At 38.9% G+C, this 19,378-nt stretch overlaps 1 protein-coding gene across 1 annotated transcript in view; it reads left to right on the top strand.

Moving 5' to 3' along the window:
* NME8 (NME/NM23 family member 8) overlaps positions 1-18,314 on the top strand; it is a 49,391-nt gene extending 31,077 nt beyond the window's left edge. The window contains exons 12-17 of the mRNA XM_057304481.1: positions 1,911-2,055; positions 2,701-2,808; positions 5,146-5,297; positions 7,359-7,503; positions 8,876-9,114; positions 18,126-18,314. Coding sequence (XP_057160464.1) covers positions 1,911-2,055; positions 2,701-2,808; positions 5,146-5,297; positions 7,359-7,503; positions 8,876-9,113 — 788 coding nt within the window. The 3' untranslated portion in view covers position 9,114; positions 18,126-18,314. The remainder of the gene's footprint in view (positions 1-1,910; positions 2,056-2,700; positions 2,809-5,145; positions 5,298-7,358; positions 7,504-8,875; positions 9,115-18,125) is intronic.
* The last annotated feature ends 1,064 nt before the right edge of the window (positions 18,315-19,378 follow it).

The following is a 19,378-nucleotide window of genomic DNA, read 5'->3' as shown; positions in this document are numbered from 1 at the left end:
TCAAATCAGTGCACCACCTCCAAGCAGCTCTGTCGTGTAAGGCCTCAGACCAAAGCTTTCTGTGCAACTTTGAAATCAGACCCCCTCACACCTTTTATTCATAATAGAAGAGAAGGAGGTGAAAACATGCTTCTTTTTCATTGTTTTCATCTCTTCTGGGACTGGTATAGTCCTCTTCTCTCAGTTTGCATCTGTCTAGCCCGTCAGAATCATTTCCATTATTGTTTTCAGTCTCTTTTCTACTGAGCACAGAATATCATCATCTTTTCAAAAATCCATCCTGACAGTCTTTATCTTCTAATCACTATGTTTACACCATTTACATTAAATGTCATTTTTGTAAATTTTGGAATTGTCTATTCTGTTTTCTCTTTCCTGCCATCTTTTAGAGTTTAAATACTCTTTTAGTATACCATTTTAATTTATTTATTGGTTTCTTAATTATGCGTATTTTGTCCATTTCTTTTAGTGAGTTAAAATATATATGTGTAACTTTAAAACTATTTAGAGTTAATATTTTACCACTTCACTTTACAGCCCCCTATTATCCTTTTCCCCTTTCCCCTACCCATTGTAGTCACCATGTCCACTACATCTACATATAATGACGACTCCACCAAACTATACTATGTAATTTTTTGCTTTTCAACAGTGATGAATTTTTTAAAAACTTAAGAGGAGGAAAATATTTTATTATATTCACCCAGATATTTACTGTTATCTTCTATTCCTTTCTGGAGTTCCACGTGTTCCTCTGATATCATTTCCCTTCCACCCAAAGAACTTTTGTACTTTTTTACAGCAGGTCTGCCGGCAACAAATTCAATTGGTTTTCTTTCATCAAAGAACGTATTTATTTTCATTCCTGAAGGATATTTGTACTGATATTGAATTCTGGTTTGCCAGTTCTTTTCCTTTAACACTTTAAAAATGCTGTGCCACTGCCTCCTGGCTTTAATTGGTATCTAATGAAAAATCCAGAGTCATTCAAAGCATTTTTTCCTTATATGTAATGTACCTTTTTATTTGTTTATTTATTTGGGGGCTGCTTTCAAGATATTTTTTTTATCTTTGGTTTTTAGCAGTTTTATTATTATGTGTATATGTATACTTTTTTTAAAAAGATTTATTTATTTGAGAGAGAGAGAGAATGAGTGGGAGGGGCAGAGGGAGAGGGAGTGGGAGAGAGAATCTCAAGCAGACTCCACACTGAGTGTGGAGCCCAATGCGGGGCTCGGTCCCAGGACCCCAAGACCACAACCTGAGCAGAAACCAAGAGTTGAATGCTCAACCAACTGAGCCACCGAGGTGCCCCTGAGCATACTTTTCTCTGAGCTTGTCTTTGACTTTGGGGTTCCTTAAACTTCTTGAATCTATAAATTTATATCTTTCACCAGATTTGAGGAATTTGCCACCATTATTTCTTTAAATTATATTTTTCTGTGCCAACACTTACTCCACTCTATCTGGGATTCCAGGGTATCAGTATTAGATATTTGACATTGTCTCACAGGTTCCTGAGACTTTGGCCACTTTTAAATTTGTTTTCTGTGTATAGTTCTAATTGGACCATTTCAATTGTGTTAGCTTTAAAACTGAATTCCGTGATTTCCTTGTTGGTATTCAGCCCATCCAGTGAATATTTTATTTCAGTTGTAATGTTTTTCAGTTTTACACACTTTGTATGTGTATGATTCCTATGTAATGAAAAATTGGAAATAGCATCATAAATCATAATTTGGTACGTTCAGAATATTTTTCACCTTAAAATCTTATAAGCTATTTTTGCAAACTTCTAAATTTCAGATGAGGATGAAGTGCATTATATGCCTTCATAATAATACATTCTGTATGATATGTATAGCCAATAATCTACCGATTTAACACTTGTTATGTGACTTTTTATTTAGAGGATGTTTTGAAGATTATTGAAGATGAAGGCTTTAAAATACTGATGCAAAGACAAATTGTATTATCAGAAGAGGAAGCACAAACACTGTGCAAGGAATATGAAAACGAAGATTATTTTGAAAAGCTTATCGAAAAGATGACCAGGTAAAGTAGATTTCAGGTTTAGAAGGCACAGTCTGATTTAGGTCTTCTTTCAACCCTGCCTTGGTCAAGTCTCCACACCTCTCAGTTCTGTAAACGTGTGCTGAATCTACTTCTTTGCCAGCCTCACTCCTGTCTCAAGTCTCTGCTCCACTGTCCACCTTCTCGCATCTGCCTGGAATGTTACTGGAGCAATGGCAAGGCCCGGGTGAAGTTGCTGGAGTCCTCTGAGTCAAATGCCAGAAATCCAAGCAGAGAACATAATGATTCTCAAGGGTTTTGGTAATCCTTAAGATCCCTAGTCCTAGGAAAAGAATGAGGTACTAGAAAACTAACAGGTTTCCAGAAGAGTAAGTGAAATAGCAGGTGTGACAGAACTCCAGCAAGGGTATATAAATCAGCAGGAATCTGGGAACAAAATAGGAACCGATCAATCAGAACCAAGGCCCTTCTCTTCCCTTCCTTAATCTGCTTCCATCCTTTCATAAGGTGTTCAGTATGCTCTCGAGAGTACAGCAATGGAAATTCATCTTAGCCTCTTGAAAAAAGGATTATCTTGACAAGTTTTTAGTCTGTTTAACAAATGCAGTTGTATTATCTATATGCAGTTAACTAGTGAGCCATACTTTTTGTTTCTTTTTCCAACAGTGGTCCATCTCTAGCCCTTGTTTTAGTAAGAGACCATGGTTTACAACACTGGAAAGAGGTAATTGGACCAGGTAGTGTTGAGAAAGCCAAAGAATATCTTCCAGAGAGGTAGGATTCATATCATGGGCCCCAACCTTTTTTCATGGGAGACATTTTAGTTTCTTTTTGGATGTGGGTACAGGAACCACAGCTCTAGTCCAAGAGAGGCTCTCAGGAAAACTTCTTTTCCTGATTATGACCAGAGGCCAAGCCTGGTGGCAGCCTGAGTAAGGCCAAGGCTTTGCAGAAGAAGGTTGTGGGATACTTGGTGTGAGATGGGGAAGTAAGCGGTGGGTACCAAGCCAAAAGACCATCTCCTAGCCTTGGTAGGAATCGATTCAGGAGAAGAAAGGCCCCTCCCTTCAAGTGAGCAAGAACAGAGAAGCTCTGTCAGATACAGCAAGCTTGATGTACATGTTGGTAGAATAAATAACAATACTAATGAAGTATCACATACAAACTTTGAAATGTTTTCTTTTGGGTAGGAGATCTGGAGTCTGACTTGTTCTGGACATGGACACATTTTACCCCTTATTTAGCCCTACAGTTACCATAAAGGATAATAGGGGTTGGACAGTCTGTAAGTGGTATGAGCAGAGTGCCACAGAACCCCTTAAGGAAGTGTAGCATAGAATGCAAGGCATGGCATCCGGGACAGGAATTCCTATCAACCCAAGGCCTATGCTTGTAGCCATACTGTTCTGGAAATTATGGTTTCAAGTGCGGAGGTAGTGAGCAGCACAGAGACATTTTCTCCAGGTGAAGGCACTCGGTGTCTGCCCCTCTCTACCTCACTATTACAGTGAAGATTCCAACCAGAGCCCTTATGATCCCTATGTTGCTACAAGTTCACAGCTCATCTTGACTGCTATATTTTATTGGGTCCCCCTTCTTCAGTTTCCTTGGCTCTACCCAGTTCTTTTGGGGTTGCTTTTGAAATAACCCAGCAGAGCTCTGCCCTTCCCCGCACTTGGGTATCAAATTCTGCACTGCATTGCTAAATCTGAAATATGGTCACTTGCATAAAGGAGAATCACAGCAACCCCTCATTCCCATCACCTACTCACTCTATCCCACCCCTTCCCTCCACACACACTTTCCCCGATAATCACGGCTAACAGCGCCGCGGAGGGGCTGCTTGTAGTTCTCTCTACTGAGCAGAGTAAGTGCTGGTGATACCTTCACTGTGCAAATCCCCCACCCCTGGCAATCACAGGCTCCAGGGGTCTTGGGCTAGAAGGGTCTTCAAATCAGAGATGTGAGAACTGCCAAGGGTCAAGTGGGAAGGTCAGATTGGATCAGGCAAAAAGGAAATCTGAATGTATCAGCAAAAGCAACGAGGTAAGAAGGGGGTCTAAGGAGAGAAAGCCAAGTTACCGGTGAAGTTGGTTCATTAACAAGAGAGGACATTATTCACTATGGGGGGATTTTGTGGGCTGGCAGTTCAGAACTATGTGTAAAGGGCAGAAAATGAAATAAGCAGAGAGTATATCCTCTACTAAAATATATGTAGATAAAGAGATGGGGGGAAAAGGGCTGTTGAAAAAACCATCAAGGAACACCAGTTGATTTAGGAGGTGTATGTGTTCATCTGTCGTAGGGGAAGCAGAACCAGGATAAACTGCCCAACCCGGGGGCGCCTGGGTGGCTCAGTTGGTTAAGTGTCTGCCTCTTGGTTTCAGCTCAGGTCCTGATCTCAGGGTCATAGGATCGAGCCCCACAGAGGGCTCTGCACGTAGCGGGGAGTCTGCTTGAGATTCTCTCTCTCCTTCCCTTTCTGCCCCTCCCCCTACTCACACACTCTCTTAATAAATAAATAAATAAAATCTTAAAACAAAACAAAACAAAAACCCGCCTAACCCAACATGTCCAGTACTATCAACCTCATTCCTGTCTCTTTACCCGTAGCCATCCTGTCTGTTCTCTCTCATCTCTGCGCTTGCTCTGCTGGAGGGCTCCATGGCAGTGTCTCCTGGATTCAGTGTTTGTAATTTGGGGTCTTTGGTATACAGTCAGATGCCATCTCTAGTGCTTGATAATATTTAGTGATGAAGGAAGGGAAAGGAATATTTATTGAGAGCATAATATGCACCATATATTTCAAATTTATCATCTGATTACATCCTCAAAATCTCCTTCCAAAGCAGCTTTATTACTTTATTACTTATATTTGTAATCATGATTATTTCAGTGTTCATGTTCTTTCTTCCTAATGGCTGTTAAACTTCCTTGTAAGGAAGGCGTATACTCCAAGCCACTCTATAATTATTGCCTTTCGCACAGTGTCCAGATCAGGAATGAGTGGCTTGATGACTTTTGGACAATTTATATAGTGTTCTGTTGTGTTAGTTTATAACTACATTATGTTACGCTCTAACAGTGCTTAACTTAACTTCTTTTTTAAAGTTTATGCGTACGATTTGCAATGGAAGATTTGCCCATCAACCAGTTGTATGGAAGTGACTCATTAGAAGCAGCCCGGAGGGAAATACAATATTTCTTTCCTCCTCAAAACACTTTAGCACTGCTTAAACCTCATGTCACACAGGAACAAAGAGGTAAATATTTAGAAATAAAAATCAGTGTGTCCATTTCCTTCAGATTTTGTGAAAACTTTCAAACTATGGAAAAGCTAGAAGAATAGTTCCACAGATGCCCACATCCCTCGATCTAGATTTAACAGTAAACTTTTGTCATATTTGCTCTCTTGCCCTACTTCCCTCTTCCTTCTCTCTGTCCCTCTTGTAATCAAAATGAAACTGAATTTTGTTGAAGTCCTTTTCAGAGTTGATGGAGATGGCAATGTTTTTCTCCATAGATATACTAATAGGAAAGATCATGTTCATGATATTTCTAATATCGAGCCATTCTTCCATTCCTGTATAGACTTCACTTAGTCTTGAGGTATTTTTCAGATGTGCTTTTGATTCTATTTGCTTGTATTTCATTTGGGATTTTCCGCGTTGAGACAGTGAGATTGGTCTGTCCTTTTCATTTTTTGTGCGAGGTTTAGATAACAGTGTAATACTTCGTAAAAAGAATGTACATGTCTTCATTTGCAGTACTCTGGAGGAGTTTAAGCAGCAGTGGGGTTGGTATTTGAAGATTTGGTAGAGTCTTCCTGTGAAAACATCTGGGCCTGTTATCTTTTTTGTGGGATAATTCTTTGACCACTTTCTCTGTGGAGAAAGTCTTCTATGGAAATCGATCTATTTAAACTTTTTACCTCCACTATAGTTAATTAGAGTTAATTTTGCTAAGTTGTATTTTCCTAGGAAATTACCCGTTTCATCCGTATAGAGTTCACGTTCTTTTGTTATCATGTTTAGTTTCCTCATTTTCAATGGTTATTTTCACCCTGCCATTTCTTCATTTGTTGTCTTTCAAACAAACAGAATTTGATTTATTTACGAGTTTTATTTCCTGTTTTTAAACTCATTACTTTCTGTTTTTTTTAAAAAAAGTTGCCTTTGATTCTCTAGTAGTTTTTTAAAATGTTCTTCCAGCTTTTTAAATGTAATTCATTTATTTTCATTATTTTTGTTAATATAAATTTTTGAAGTTATACGTTTTCCTCGATTACTGCTTTAATTTCTTCTGATTACCCCATAGATTTTAATGCATAGAGTTTTCATTCACATTATTTTTTATTTATTTTATTTATATATATTTTTATTTTATTTTTATTTTTTAAGAAATTCTGCACTCTTCTCTATTTGTCTGCTTGGTGATCATATCTTATTTTTTCTGTACTGAACGCAATGATTGACCTTTCTGGAAGTCATCTCTGACCTTCCCAGAGAGTTAATACTTCACTTGCCTGTGGTTCCAGGAGCCTTTTACATTGCTCTTTATAATAATGACCACCTTTTTAAGCTGTGTTTCTAGTCCAGGCCCTCTGAGCAGACAAGATCTGGAAGAAGTGTTTAATGTTCCATTCATATTTGTTCCCACAGCGCCTCCCATAGGGCAGATCCTGGCTGCCGCCTTGATAGGAGGAGAAGTCCAGCCTTCCTCAGGCTTTCTATCGATTATGCTCAAGGTCGACCTTAGAGACCAGCATGGCATCAGAGCACTCCTAAATGCTTTTGATCTGGACCAAAGAAAAAACTGTTTTACCAGAAAGCTCCTAATTCCTCATTTGGTTCACTGAATGTAGCCTTTAAAGTATAGGCTGTTGCGAGATTTCGATGAGATCTACTTTAATTCCCTCAAATAGTGCCTTGCTACTTCAGGGAGAAGTGTTCAGATGGGCTCTCCCTTTTCAACCCAGATCTAGCAACGACTTCTTCCTTGACATTTGCAGCATGGAGATGAAAACATGTCTTCAACTTTCAGCCCAGAGGCACACCCCTCCCACCCTCCTTATCGTCTATGAGACGTTTCTGGTGGGTTCTGGAAAGGTGCATCTCAGAGACTGAACATCTGCATTAATATATTAATGTTGCTCTGAATGTCGATCTGATGCATTTCAGTTCAATTTAGTTTAGCATAGTTCTAGCTTTTTAAGCCACAGTATGGAAGTAAAATGATTACTTTCCTTAGTTATTTCTGTCTACTTGAATATGGAACAAAAGTGGAGGCACTGTACAAGATTACCAAATATCTGTTTTCCCTAGAGGAGATCTTGGAACTTATTAGAAAGGCTGGATTTGAAATAACACAGATGAAGGGAATACTCCTAAATGAAGAAGAAGCAGAAAAAATTTATTCAAAAATAACAGGAAAAGACTTTTATCAAGATGTATTAGAAGTGTTATCTGAGTAAGTTTCTGATACAGAGTTCTTTGCATTATAAGAGTAGTAAATATTCATTATAGAAACTGAAAAATACAAAATGTAATTAAAAAATTCCATTCATTTGGCAAAAATTAACAAGACAGGAAACAAATATTGGCGAGGATGTGGAGAAAGGGCAACCCTCTTACCCTGTTGGTGGGAATGCAAGCTGGTACAGCCACTCTGGAAAACAGTATGGAGATCCCTCAAGATGTTAAGAATAGAGCTACTCTGCGACCCAGCAATTGCACTACTAGCTATTTACCCCAAAGATACAGTTGTAGTGAAAAGGGGCACCTGCACCCCAATGTTCATAGCAGCAATATCCACAATAGCTAAACTGTGGAAGGAGCCAAGATGCCCTTCAACGGACGAATGGATAAAGAAGATGTGGTCCATGTATACAATGGAATATTACTCAGCCATCAGAAAGGATGAATACCCACCATTTGCATTGACATGGTTGGAACTGGAGGGGATTATGCTAAGTGAAATAAGTCAAGCAGAGAAAGACAATTATATGGTTTCACTTACATGTGGAACATGAGGAATAGCATGGAGGACTTTAGGTGAAGGAAGGGAAAAATGAAGGTGGGGGAAATCAGAGGGGGAGATGAACCATGAGAGACTATGGACTCCGGGAAACAAACTGAGCGTTTCAGAGGGGAGGGGGGATGGCTTAGCCTGGTGTTGGGTATTAAGGAGGGCACGTATTGCGTGGAGCACTGGGTGTTATATGCAAACAATGAATCATGGAACACTACATCAAAAACTAATGATGTACTGTATGATGACTAGCATAACATTAAAAAAAAACTCTTGAAAGAGAAACTGAACACATTCTTAAAAGAAAAAAATTCCATTCATTAAAAGACACCCTATTAATATTTGGGGTTCATTTCTTTTCTACTTTCTTCCTTCCCTACCTTCTTCTCTCCTTCCTTCCTTTGTTTCTTTAGGTCTTCACATTAGGTATAGAGGTGATCTGGGTTCCAGTTTTTGCTTTTAATTCCCTGCTCTGTCAGCATATTTAAGCTGTACCTCAGTTGCCTCATCTGTAAAATGGAGTTAATAATGGCATCTATCTCTTTGTTATATAGGTTCGAGGGTTATATAATTGATACATTAAAAATACTTGGAATGGGGCCTGGCGTTTATTTCTAGAATTAAACTACAGCACTCTTCTAGCACAACAACCTATTGGAAAGGGGGAAAATGGAAAAAAAAAAAAAAAGCACAGAATCACACTGATAAGGACAAAGAATAAAGACAAAGCATGCCATTCTGTCTTTAGCTGTATACGCATTCTCTGTAGGTGTAAATAGCCCAGGTCATCTGAAAGCTTTCTTATTTGCAGGGGTCCATCTTTGGTCTTGGTTCTGACCAAGTGGAATGCTGTTTCAGACTGGAGACGATTGATGGGTCCCACAGACCCAGATGAGGCAAAACTACTGTCCCCAGACTCTATCCGAGCCACGTTTGGAAGAAGTATTTTGAAAAATGCTGTCCATGGAGCATCTAATACGTACGAAGCAATGGAGAGCATAAATAGAATTTTTCAAGAGTTTGTTCCTGAGAATCCTGAGGGAAACTAAAGTAAGTACCTCTTTAATTATTGTTTTCTTTTCTTTGCTTATTACTGTGACTGAATGCAGGACAAGACTGTGCCAGAAAGACCAGAACTTTCCCCGTAGCCATGAATCAGACACTCTGTGCTGTTCCACAGCAGCCTTGAAGCTACATATACAAATGTATATGGATTGAATTTACTTAGCTGTTGATGGAAAGTTTGGAAACTTTTCTGTCCTAGGCAAGGTGGGAAACAGAGCACAAGCTAGGTGGCTTTTCCCATTAAACCTACTTTCCTTCTTTATTTTCAAAGTGCAGGCTCACAAAAGTATGTCTGTATGGTTCTGACAGCTGACTGGAGTGTGACTGTAGAGTCTCTTCACATGTGGAGGGTCATCCCTACTCGAATGAGCCAAACTGAGAATCAGTATCCAGAGCGTAATGAGAAAGCAGTGTTACATGGAGAAACCTCTCCACACCCAATCAGGTTCCTAGGGGAGAGAAGTATACATTGCTCCCTTAATAGTGTCATTTAGGCTATGATTCCTCCTGGTATAAGAACATTGTATCAAAACATTAAGTCATAAAATAAAAATAAATTTGGGCCACAGTGAAGCTCATTCCAGAAGTCTCACTCAATTATAGACCAAGGCATGAGGGCACAACCCATAAACATTTATGTTGGAAAATACGTATTGTGTGTCTGCCTCAACTGCAGATTCTTGGTTAATACAGAAATGGCTGAATGGAGGTGGTTGCTTTCAGAACAGCGCAAATCGAATGGGGAGACAAAACTCAAAGAAGCAGCATCTAATTATAGTCACTAGAAGACAGTACAGTATTAAACATACCGGGGATGCATGACTAGTGGGGAAGGAGGTGAGTGGAACTGCATTCTGTTTATAGCATCAGTTAGCAATATGGTGTAGATCTAGGCTAACATCTGCATATCCCCCCTTTTTTGATGAGGGGAGCATTATGAATAATATGGGGTATTTTAAATTAGTGTATAATTAAGTGCTGAATTGACAGGTGTATGTTTGATGGTTAGGAGCTGGAGAAGGTAAGGAATGAAATCAATCTTGGAAAGTAGGGAGGATTTTCAAAATCAGAGGTAAGGAAGAGAAATCAGTTTAAAGAAAGAGAAATCAGTTTAAAAGTTTTTAAACCATCATATACATATATGCTTGATGCTTTTATGTAAAGACCCATTGCTGGTTTCTGTCTTACTATGTCTACTGTACTCTATCATATCACGTTAAGGTCTTGTTGGTCTCTTTCAGACCTTCAAGAATCATTTATTCAGCTCTTGCTATATGCTGAACAGTGTTGCAAGACTGAATATACACAGTCCTTGTCCTCAAACTCTAGAACTCTAAAAGCAGGAGATAGAAAATGAACATGTGTTCTAGGGTTCTTAGGGGTAAGCACAGAGTGCTTTGAGCAGATGCATATAGGAGATGAAGGAAAATGAGATGCAACTTATCTAGGCTGGAGACATTGCAATAAAATGAAAGATTACAGCAACCTTAACTAGTAAGAGAAATGGTGAGTTAGTGGTAAGTGGAATGATGAGAGCGTTCTTAGAAAGCTACCTTACACCCACAGGACTTGATGACTGACTACCACTCTACCAAATAAGTGGGAAAAGATAAAGCTTCCTGGCTTGAGTGACTGAGGAAATGACCTAACCATTCCCAGACAAGGAACCCGGAAGGGAGAAGTAGGTTGGAAGGAAATACTATGAGTTCTGTTCTGGTCATGTTAGGAGGAAGGCATCTGAATTGAGAGTTAAGTTCAGCCCTCAGAGCAGGGGAGTCAAGAGGGCTCCATTGGAGTGATGGAGAATGTCAGCACAATGGTGACATAGGCAGCTCCAAGCTCCCATCCTTCCAAAGGAACACTGAAAAACAACCAGAAACTGTCAGAACTCTGGAAAATAATCAAAGGTTTACAGCTCCCAAATATGAAAAGGCAACTTAAAAATGATATGAAAGTTTTGCGACATTTTTACTTACCCTACCACTTGCCCAGCATGGTGACAGTCTTGAAGATCGCAGCCTGCTTCCAGTGTGTGACCCATGTCTCTGGCTCCAGAGAGAAGAGAGCAGATATTATTTACAAATTACAGTGTTTTTCTGTTCTATCTGGAGGCTACCTGAAGGATGACACAGGCATTCATCTCTGTTTCACCAAACCCAGAAACTGCTCAGGGAGGAAAAGCGGTGGACATTGATTAAAAACATTGTATGGTGATCAAAAACCCCACAACTGTCTGATGACAAAGATTATGGTTGACATATACAACAGACCACCTAAAGCTAGGGAGGAAAACTGAGGAGAGAGATTTTCTTTGGGCAATTGGGGCATTCAGAAGCAGTAATGCATCCTGGGGAATTTTGGGGGCCATGCACATGCTCACGACAAGATACATGCTCAGAGAAGATCTGACAGACCCTAATTTTTTACCATTGGCTGATGGATAGGCTTAGTACAAGCAGGGAGTGAAGGCTGAGACAGGATAGTAAATGGCCTGGCCAAGTGTTTAAAGAAGTGCCAAGGACAGAGCCAGTCTACCGAGACTTGGAGAGGTGCTTTGTTGTTGTTGTTTTTAAACTCCTGATTTTCAAGGAAGTCTCAGTTAAAACACTGGCTGAACACAAACTGAATGTTCACCAACCAAAAAGAGCAAACCCTGGGGAAGAAGGAAAATCTCACTTCCAGAGTTGCCACGTTATAGTAGTTGAATGTCCAGTTTTCAACAACAACAGCAACAACAACAGCAACAACCATGAAAGATACAAGGAAATAGAAAGGTATGGCCCATTCACAGGAAAAAAAGTTGACAGAAACCATCCCTGAGGAAGCCTAGACGTTGGACTTAACTGGATGAAGACTTTAAATCAACTGTCTTACTATGCTCAAAGAGCTTAAGGAAACCATGGGTAAAAAGCTAAAGGAAAACAGGAAAATAACGTATGAACAAAATGAGAATATCAACAAAGAGAGATTAAAAATAAACTGAAAAGGAATCCTGGAGCTGAAAAGTTCAATAACTGAATTGAAAAATTCATTAGAGGGGCTCAAGACAAATTTGAGCAGGCGGAAGAAAAAAAATCAGTGAGCTAGAAGCGCAGTGGGAATTATCCAGTCTTAGGAGTGGAAATGAAAAAGAACGAAAGTGAACACAGCCTAAGGGATCTTTGGGACACTATTATGTAGACCAACGTATGCATGATGGGAATCCTAGAAAGAAGAGAGTGAGAGAAAGGAGTAGAAATCATGGCGGAAAACTTCCCAAATATAATGAAATGCCAAGCAGAATCAAAGAGCTCCACACTGAGGTATATTATAGTTGAATTGTCAAAAGCCAAAAACAAAGAATCTTATCAGTAAGAAAGAAATGACTTGTTATGTACATAGAATCCTCAATAGCAGCTTATTTCTCATAAGAAACCACAGAAGCCAGAACACAGTGGATAACACATTTAAAATGTTGAGAGAAAAAAACTGTCAACAAAGAATTCTATATTTGGCAAAAGTATCCTTCAGGAGTGAAGGTGGAACTAAGACATTCCCAAGTTAACAAAAACAAAAGGAATTCATTACTAATAGACCTGTCTACAAGAAATGCTAAAGGGAGTACTTTAAACTGAAATGAAAGGACACTAGACAGTAACTCAAAGCCATTTGAGGAAATAAAGCACACTAGTAACAATAACTACATAAGTAAATGTAAAAAAGCCAATATTTTTGTACTTTGGTTTCTTTTTTTTTTTTTTTTAAAGATTTTATTTATTTATTTAACAGAGATAGAGACAGCCAGCGAGAGAGGGAACACAAGCAGGGGGAGTGGGAGAGGAAGAAGCAGGCTCATAGCAGAGGAGCCTGATGTGGGGCTCGAACCCAGAATGTTGGGATCACGCCCTGAGCCGAAGGCAGACGCTTAACCGCTGTGCCACCCAGGCGCCCCTGTACTTTGGTTTCTAACTCCTCTTTCTTCCCTATAGTATGTAGACAATGATGAAATAACGACTATAAGTATGTGTTAATGGGCACACAGTGTATAAATATATGCAATCTGTGACAATAATAATATAAAAGAGAGGGAGAGAGCATATGCAAATTGCTAAAATCAGAAGTGAAAGAAGGGACATTACTACTGAATTCACAAAAATAAAAAGGGTTATAAGAGAATTCTATGAAGAATTTTATACCAACAAATTGGATAAACTAGGTGACATGTGAATTCCTAGGAAGACACAAACTAGCAAAACTGACTCAAGAGGAAACAGAAAATCTGAATCGACCTATAACAAGTAAGGAGAACAAATTAGTAATTAAAATCTTGCCAAAAAAAAGAAAAACCCAGGACTAGATGGCTTCATTAGTGAATTCTTTTTTTTTTTTTTTAAGATTTTATTTATTTATTCAACAGAGATAGAGACAGCCAGCGAGAGAGGGAACACAAGCAGGGGGAGTGGGAGAGGAAGAAGCAGGCTCATAGTGGAGGAGCCTGATGTGGGGCTCAATCCCAGAACACCGGGATCACGCCCTGAGCCGAAGGCAGATGCTTAACCGCTGTGCCACCCAGGCGCCCCTCATTAGTGAATTCTATCAAACAATAAAATAAGAATTAACTCTGATTCTCAGGCTCTACAAAAAAAAAAAAAAATTGAAAAGAAAGGGAAACTTCTTAATTCATTCTTTTTTTTTTTTTTTTAAAGATTTATTTATTTATTTATTCGACAGAGAGAGAGAGAGCCAGTGAGAGAGGGAACACAAGCAGGGGGAGTGGGAGAGGAAGAAGCAGGCTCACAGAGGAAGAGCCTGACGTGGGGCTCGATCCCAGGACTCCGGGATCACGCCCTGAGCCGAAGGCAGACGCTTAACCGCTGTGCCACCCAGGCGCCCCTGTACTTTGGTTTCTAACTCCTCTTTCTTCCCTATAGTATGTAGACAATGATGAAATAACGACTATAAGTATGTGTTAATGGGCACACAGTGTATAAATATATGCAATCTGTGACAATAATAATATAAAAGAGAGGGAGAGAGCATATGCAAATTGCTAAAATCAGAAGTGAAAGAAGGGACATTACTACTGAATTCACAAAAATAAAAAGGGTTATAAGAGAATTCTATGAAGAATTTTATACCAACAAATTGGATAAACTAGGTGACATGTGAATTCCTAGGAAGACACAAACTAGCAAAACTGACTCAAGAGGAAACAGAAAATCTGAATCGACCTATAACAAGTAAGGAGAACAAATTAGTAATTAAAATCTTGCCAAAAAAAAGAAAAACCCAGGACTAGATGGCTTCATTAGCGAATTCTATCAAATAATAAAATAAGAATTAACTCTGATTCTCAGGCTCTACCAAAAAAAAAAAAAAATTGAAAAGAAAGGGAAACTTCTTAATTCATTCTATGAGGTCAGCGTTACCCCTGACAGGGCCAGGCTTCATGAAAAATTACAGAGCAATATGCCTTTTGAATATATCAGTGCTAAAATCGTCAATAAAATACTAGCATGCTGAATTCAGCAGCATATTAAAAGGATTATACACTGTGATCAAGTGAGATTTATCTTAGGAATACCAGGTAGTTCAGCATATGAAAGTCAAAGAGTGTAACACACCACACTAATAGAATGAAGAAAAAACAGATATCTCAATTTATACAGAAAAAGCATTAGACAAAATCCAACACCCTTTCATGATAAAAACACTCGAAAAATTTAGTATAAAGAACTTCCTCATCATGATAAAAGCCATATGTGTAAAACCCAGAGCTAACATCATACTACAATGGTGAAGGGCTGAAAGCTTTTCTTCTAAGATCAGGATCTCTGCTTTTGCCATTTCCATTTAATGTAGTACTGGAAGGTCCAGCCAGAGCAATTAGGCAAGAAAAAGAAATAAAAACATCCAAATTGGAATATTATTAGCAGGTAGCATGATCTTATAGCTAATAAACCCTGAAGAATCACATACACATACAAAAAAATTGTTGGAACTAATTATGTAAAGGTGCAGGATACAAAATCAACCCACAAAATTCATTCATGTTTCTATACGCTAACAATGGAAAATCCCAAAAGGAAATTAAGGGAGCAATTCAATTTACCATAGCATCAAAATAGCAAAATACTTAGAGATAAATTTAGTCAATGTGCAAGTGCAAGAATTTTGTACTGAAAGGTATGAAACAATGCTGAAAGAAACTAAAGAAGACAAATAAATGGAAAGACACCCTGTGTTCATAACTTGGGAAACTTAATAACAATGCTACCCAAAGTAATCTACAGAGTCATTGCAAGCCTTAAAAAAATCCCATTAGTGTTTTTTACAGAGATGGAAAGACCCATCCTAAAATTCATATGAAATTTCAAAGGACTTAGAAGAGCCAAGACAATCTTGAAAAACAACAAAATTGGAGCACTCCCACTTCCTGATTTCAAAGCTTATTACAAAGTGACTGTAGTCAAAACAGTGTGGCTGTGGCATAAGGATAGACTGATGGAGTTGAATTGAGAACCTATAAGTAAACCTTCACATTAATCATTATGTTGATGTTCAATAAGGGTGCCAAGATCATTTAGTAAAAAGAGAATAGTCTCTTTGATAAATAGTACTGGGAAGACTAGATATCTACATTTAAAATAATGAAGTTGGACCATCACCTTACACTATATACAAAAATTAATTTAAAATGGATCAAAGACCTACATTTAAGAGCTGAAACTATAAAACTCTTAGAAGAAAACATAGGGGAAAATCTGTGGGAACTTGGACTCGGCAGTGGTTTCTTAAACGTCATGCCAAAGGCACAGGCAACAAAAGAAAAAGGAGATAACTTGGTCTTAATGAAAAATAAAAACTTTGTGCATCAAAGGAAACTATCGAGAGAGTGAAAAGACAACCCTCAGAATGGAAGAAAATATTTACAAATTCTGTATCTGATAAGTGTTTAATATCAGAAATGGATAAAGGGCTTGAATAGGCCTTTCTTCAAAGAAGATCAACAAATGGCCAACAAGCATATGAAAAGGTCCTCAACACAATTAGTCATTAGAACGTCAGTCAAAACCACAAGATGCCACTTCACACCGAACTAGAATGGCCGCAATAAACAAGAGAATATACAAGTGTTGGTAAGGATGTGGAGAAGTTGTACCCTTATGTATTATGCTGGGATTATAAAATGGGGGAGCTACCATGGATGACAGTGTGGCAGTTCCTCAAAAGGTTAAACATGGAATTACATCTGACCCATCAATTCTGCTCCTAGATATATATCCAAGAAAATTGAAAACAGGATATAAACATTTACTTGTACAGCAATGTTCGATAGCATAATTCACAACAGTCAAAGGGTGAAAACAACCCAAGTGTCCATCCATAGAAAGATGGATAAACGAATATGGTATACACCTACGATGGAATATTATTTAGATGCAAAAAGGAATGAAGTATTGGTAATATGCTTCAACATGGATGAACCTTGAAAACATTATGTTAAATGAAATAAGCCAGACACAAAAGGACAAATATCGTACGATTCCACTTCTAAGAGGTACCTCGGATCGGCAAATTCCTAGGGACAGAAAGTGGACTAGAACTTGATAGATACAGTTTCCTTTCAGGGGAATGAACATTTTTGGAGAAGATTGTGATGGTCGCAAACAATGTAAATATAACTAAGACCACTGATTTGTACACTTGAAAATAGTTAAAATGGTACATTTTATGTTATATATATTTTACCACAATGAAAATGGTTTAAAAATAAAATAAGAATAGTTTCTCAGGAAGGCAACTCACAGTAGAGTTCTTCAAAACCCCTCCTAAAGCTGCACAAAATTAGGCTCGCCTTGCATTTATTTTTATTTATTTATTTTTTTAGAGATTGGGTATAGAGCATATGTTTATTTTTTTTTCTTCCAAGTTTTTATTTAGATTCCAGTTAGTTAACGTACAGTGTGATATTGGTTTCAAGAATGGAATTTAGTGATTCATCACTTATGTACAACACCCAGTGCTCATCACAAGTGCCCTCCTTAGTCCCTATCACCCACCCAGCCCATCCCCCCCAACTCCCTGTCTAGCAATTCTTGGTTTGTTCTCTGTAGTTAAGAGTCCGTTTTATGGTTTGTCTCTCTGGCTTCCCCCGCCCCCACCATGTTCATCTGTTTTTTTTCTTAAATTCCACATATGAGTGAAATCATATGGTATTGGTCTTTCTCTGACTGACTTATTTCACTTTTCATAATACTCACTAGCTCCATCCATGTCATTGCAAATGGCAAGATTTCATTCTTTTTGATGTCTGAGTAATATTCCATCGTGTACACATAACACATCTTTATCCATTCATCAGCCGATGGACATTTGGTCTCTTGCCATAATTTGGCTTTTTTACAACACATCTCAAAGAAAATGCATGCAATCCTAACATCAAAATCCTTAAATGAAAGTAAGCTTTTACTAAAGTTTCTTGAAGAGATACTCAATAAAGGAATTAAAAAAAACAAAAACAAAATATAACACCACACCAAGAAATTCCTAAAACTCTTCATTGGGCACCTCTGTCCTCAGAGTCCCCCTGGGCCTTGCAGCTCCCTCCCCAGTCATTCCCACACCCCTCCCCCTCTAGCCTCTCCATCATGTTCCAGAAAGAGCTGCATACTCAATCCTGTTGTCTTTCTCAGTTCCTTCCAATTCTATTCCCCGCCTTTGGCTTGACCAGCAGTTCTGAATCCTTGAGAGGATTGGGTAGAAAGCTGCAGTTACTTACAGTTAATATTTTTAACCCTGTCAAAAATTTTGTTCATTAACTTACTGGGTTGTGAATCCTTGCTGGTTGCTTAGTTGTCGAATCAGGCAGTATTATCTGTAAAAGAAAAGAGACCATCTCCCGAGCTTGGTGATTCTACCACATGCCAGGGATTCGTGTGCAGAATGGAAACTCGTAACTGCTTTAAAATTAGCTTTGTAATGTATCTTATCCACTATATTCTTTCTTTTCTCAGAACTTCGAGAGGGTCATGTGTGTAAGTTCACACTGGCATATAACCATGTGGCAAAGCTTCCTGGGAGGACTAAAAAGGAAGATCCTCTTTGGAGGAAAACTCAGTGTCACCTCAAGTTAAAAATTCAGCTCAAAGTGAAAACCATATGGCTGTGCATAATAACAATAAAAAATGTGACCTTCAAACAAATCTTTATGTTTACCCTGTCTTTCAGAGAGGATTTCGGGGGGCTTATAGAATGCACACCAGGCTGAACAAGATAGTTGGGGAGGAACATGTAATATGTAGGACGGAGCCAGTGGAGCCAGGAGTGGAGTTATATTCAAAATGCATAGAAGGCCCTCACATCTATTTAGAGGCTGGCCAAAAATTTGACTCCAAGCATTTCAGCAATAAACTCGGAAAAGTTGTCATGTGGATTGACAGAATTTGCCATCTGACCACAGGACAGGTGCAGGCCCCGTACCTCCTTTCCTGACGCTAAGACAATACAAATCTCTCCAGGGATGAAGTTGATAATAAGCCAAAGTTTCCACTGGTTTTGGCATTTTCCCCTCTCAGGATGTAATCCGATGATGTTTACCACAGGGATGCACTTGAGCTTTTAGCCAGAGTTGTATGTGAACCGCAGCATGTCGGCTACGACACCCGTTTTCGTTCCACGTGAGAGAACATACTGGAATGCACGTGAGTGAGAACGATGTTCTTGTATGATTCACTTTCCATCCTAATTTCTAAACTCTAATGTTAATGAAGATACTCGAAACTTTGATTACTTAGTATTCTTTTTTTTTTTAATTTTTTTTAGAGATTTTATTTATTTATTCGACAGAGAGACAGACAGCCAGCGAGAGAGGGAACACAAGCAGGGGGAGTGGGAGAGGAAGAAGCAGGCTCCCAGCGGAGGAGCCCGATGTGGGGCTCGATCCCAGAACCCCCCAGGATCACGCCCTAGAGCCGAAGGCAGACGCTTAACGACTGAGCCACCCAGAGGCTCCTACTTAGTATTCTGTTTATCTCATTGCGGTATGAACGCGGAACACTGAGCTCTAGCCTCTTGACAGTTTTAAGGGTACAGAGCTGTAGTGTAGGGGCGGTGTTGTACAGCAGGTCTCTCGAGTGTTCATCTCACTTCCCTGAAACTCGGTGTCTGCTGACGAATGCTCCCCACTTCCCCTCTCCGCAGCCCCTGCAACCGCCATTCCTGTCTTTGATTTTATGAATAGGACCGTTAGATAGCTCATAAAAGTGTT

This window comes from Ursus arctos, unplaced genomic scaffold (assembly GCF_023065955.2).
Source record: "Ursus arctos isolate Adak ecotype North America unplaced genomic scaffold, UrsArc2.0 scaffold_3, whole genome shotgun sequence".
Taxonomy (NCBI): domain Eukaryota; kingdom Metazoa; phylum Chordata; class Mammalia; order Carnivora; family Ursidae; genus Ursus; species Ursus arctos.
This window is presented reverse-complemented; position numbering and strand designations above follow the sequence as displayed.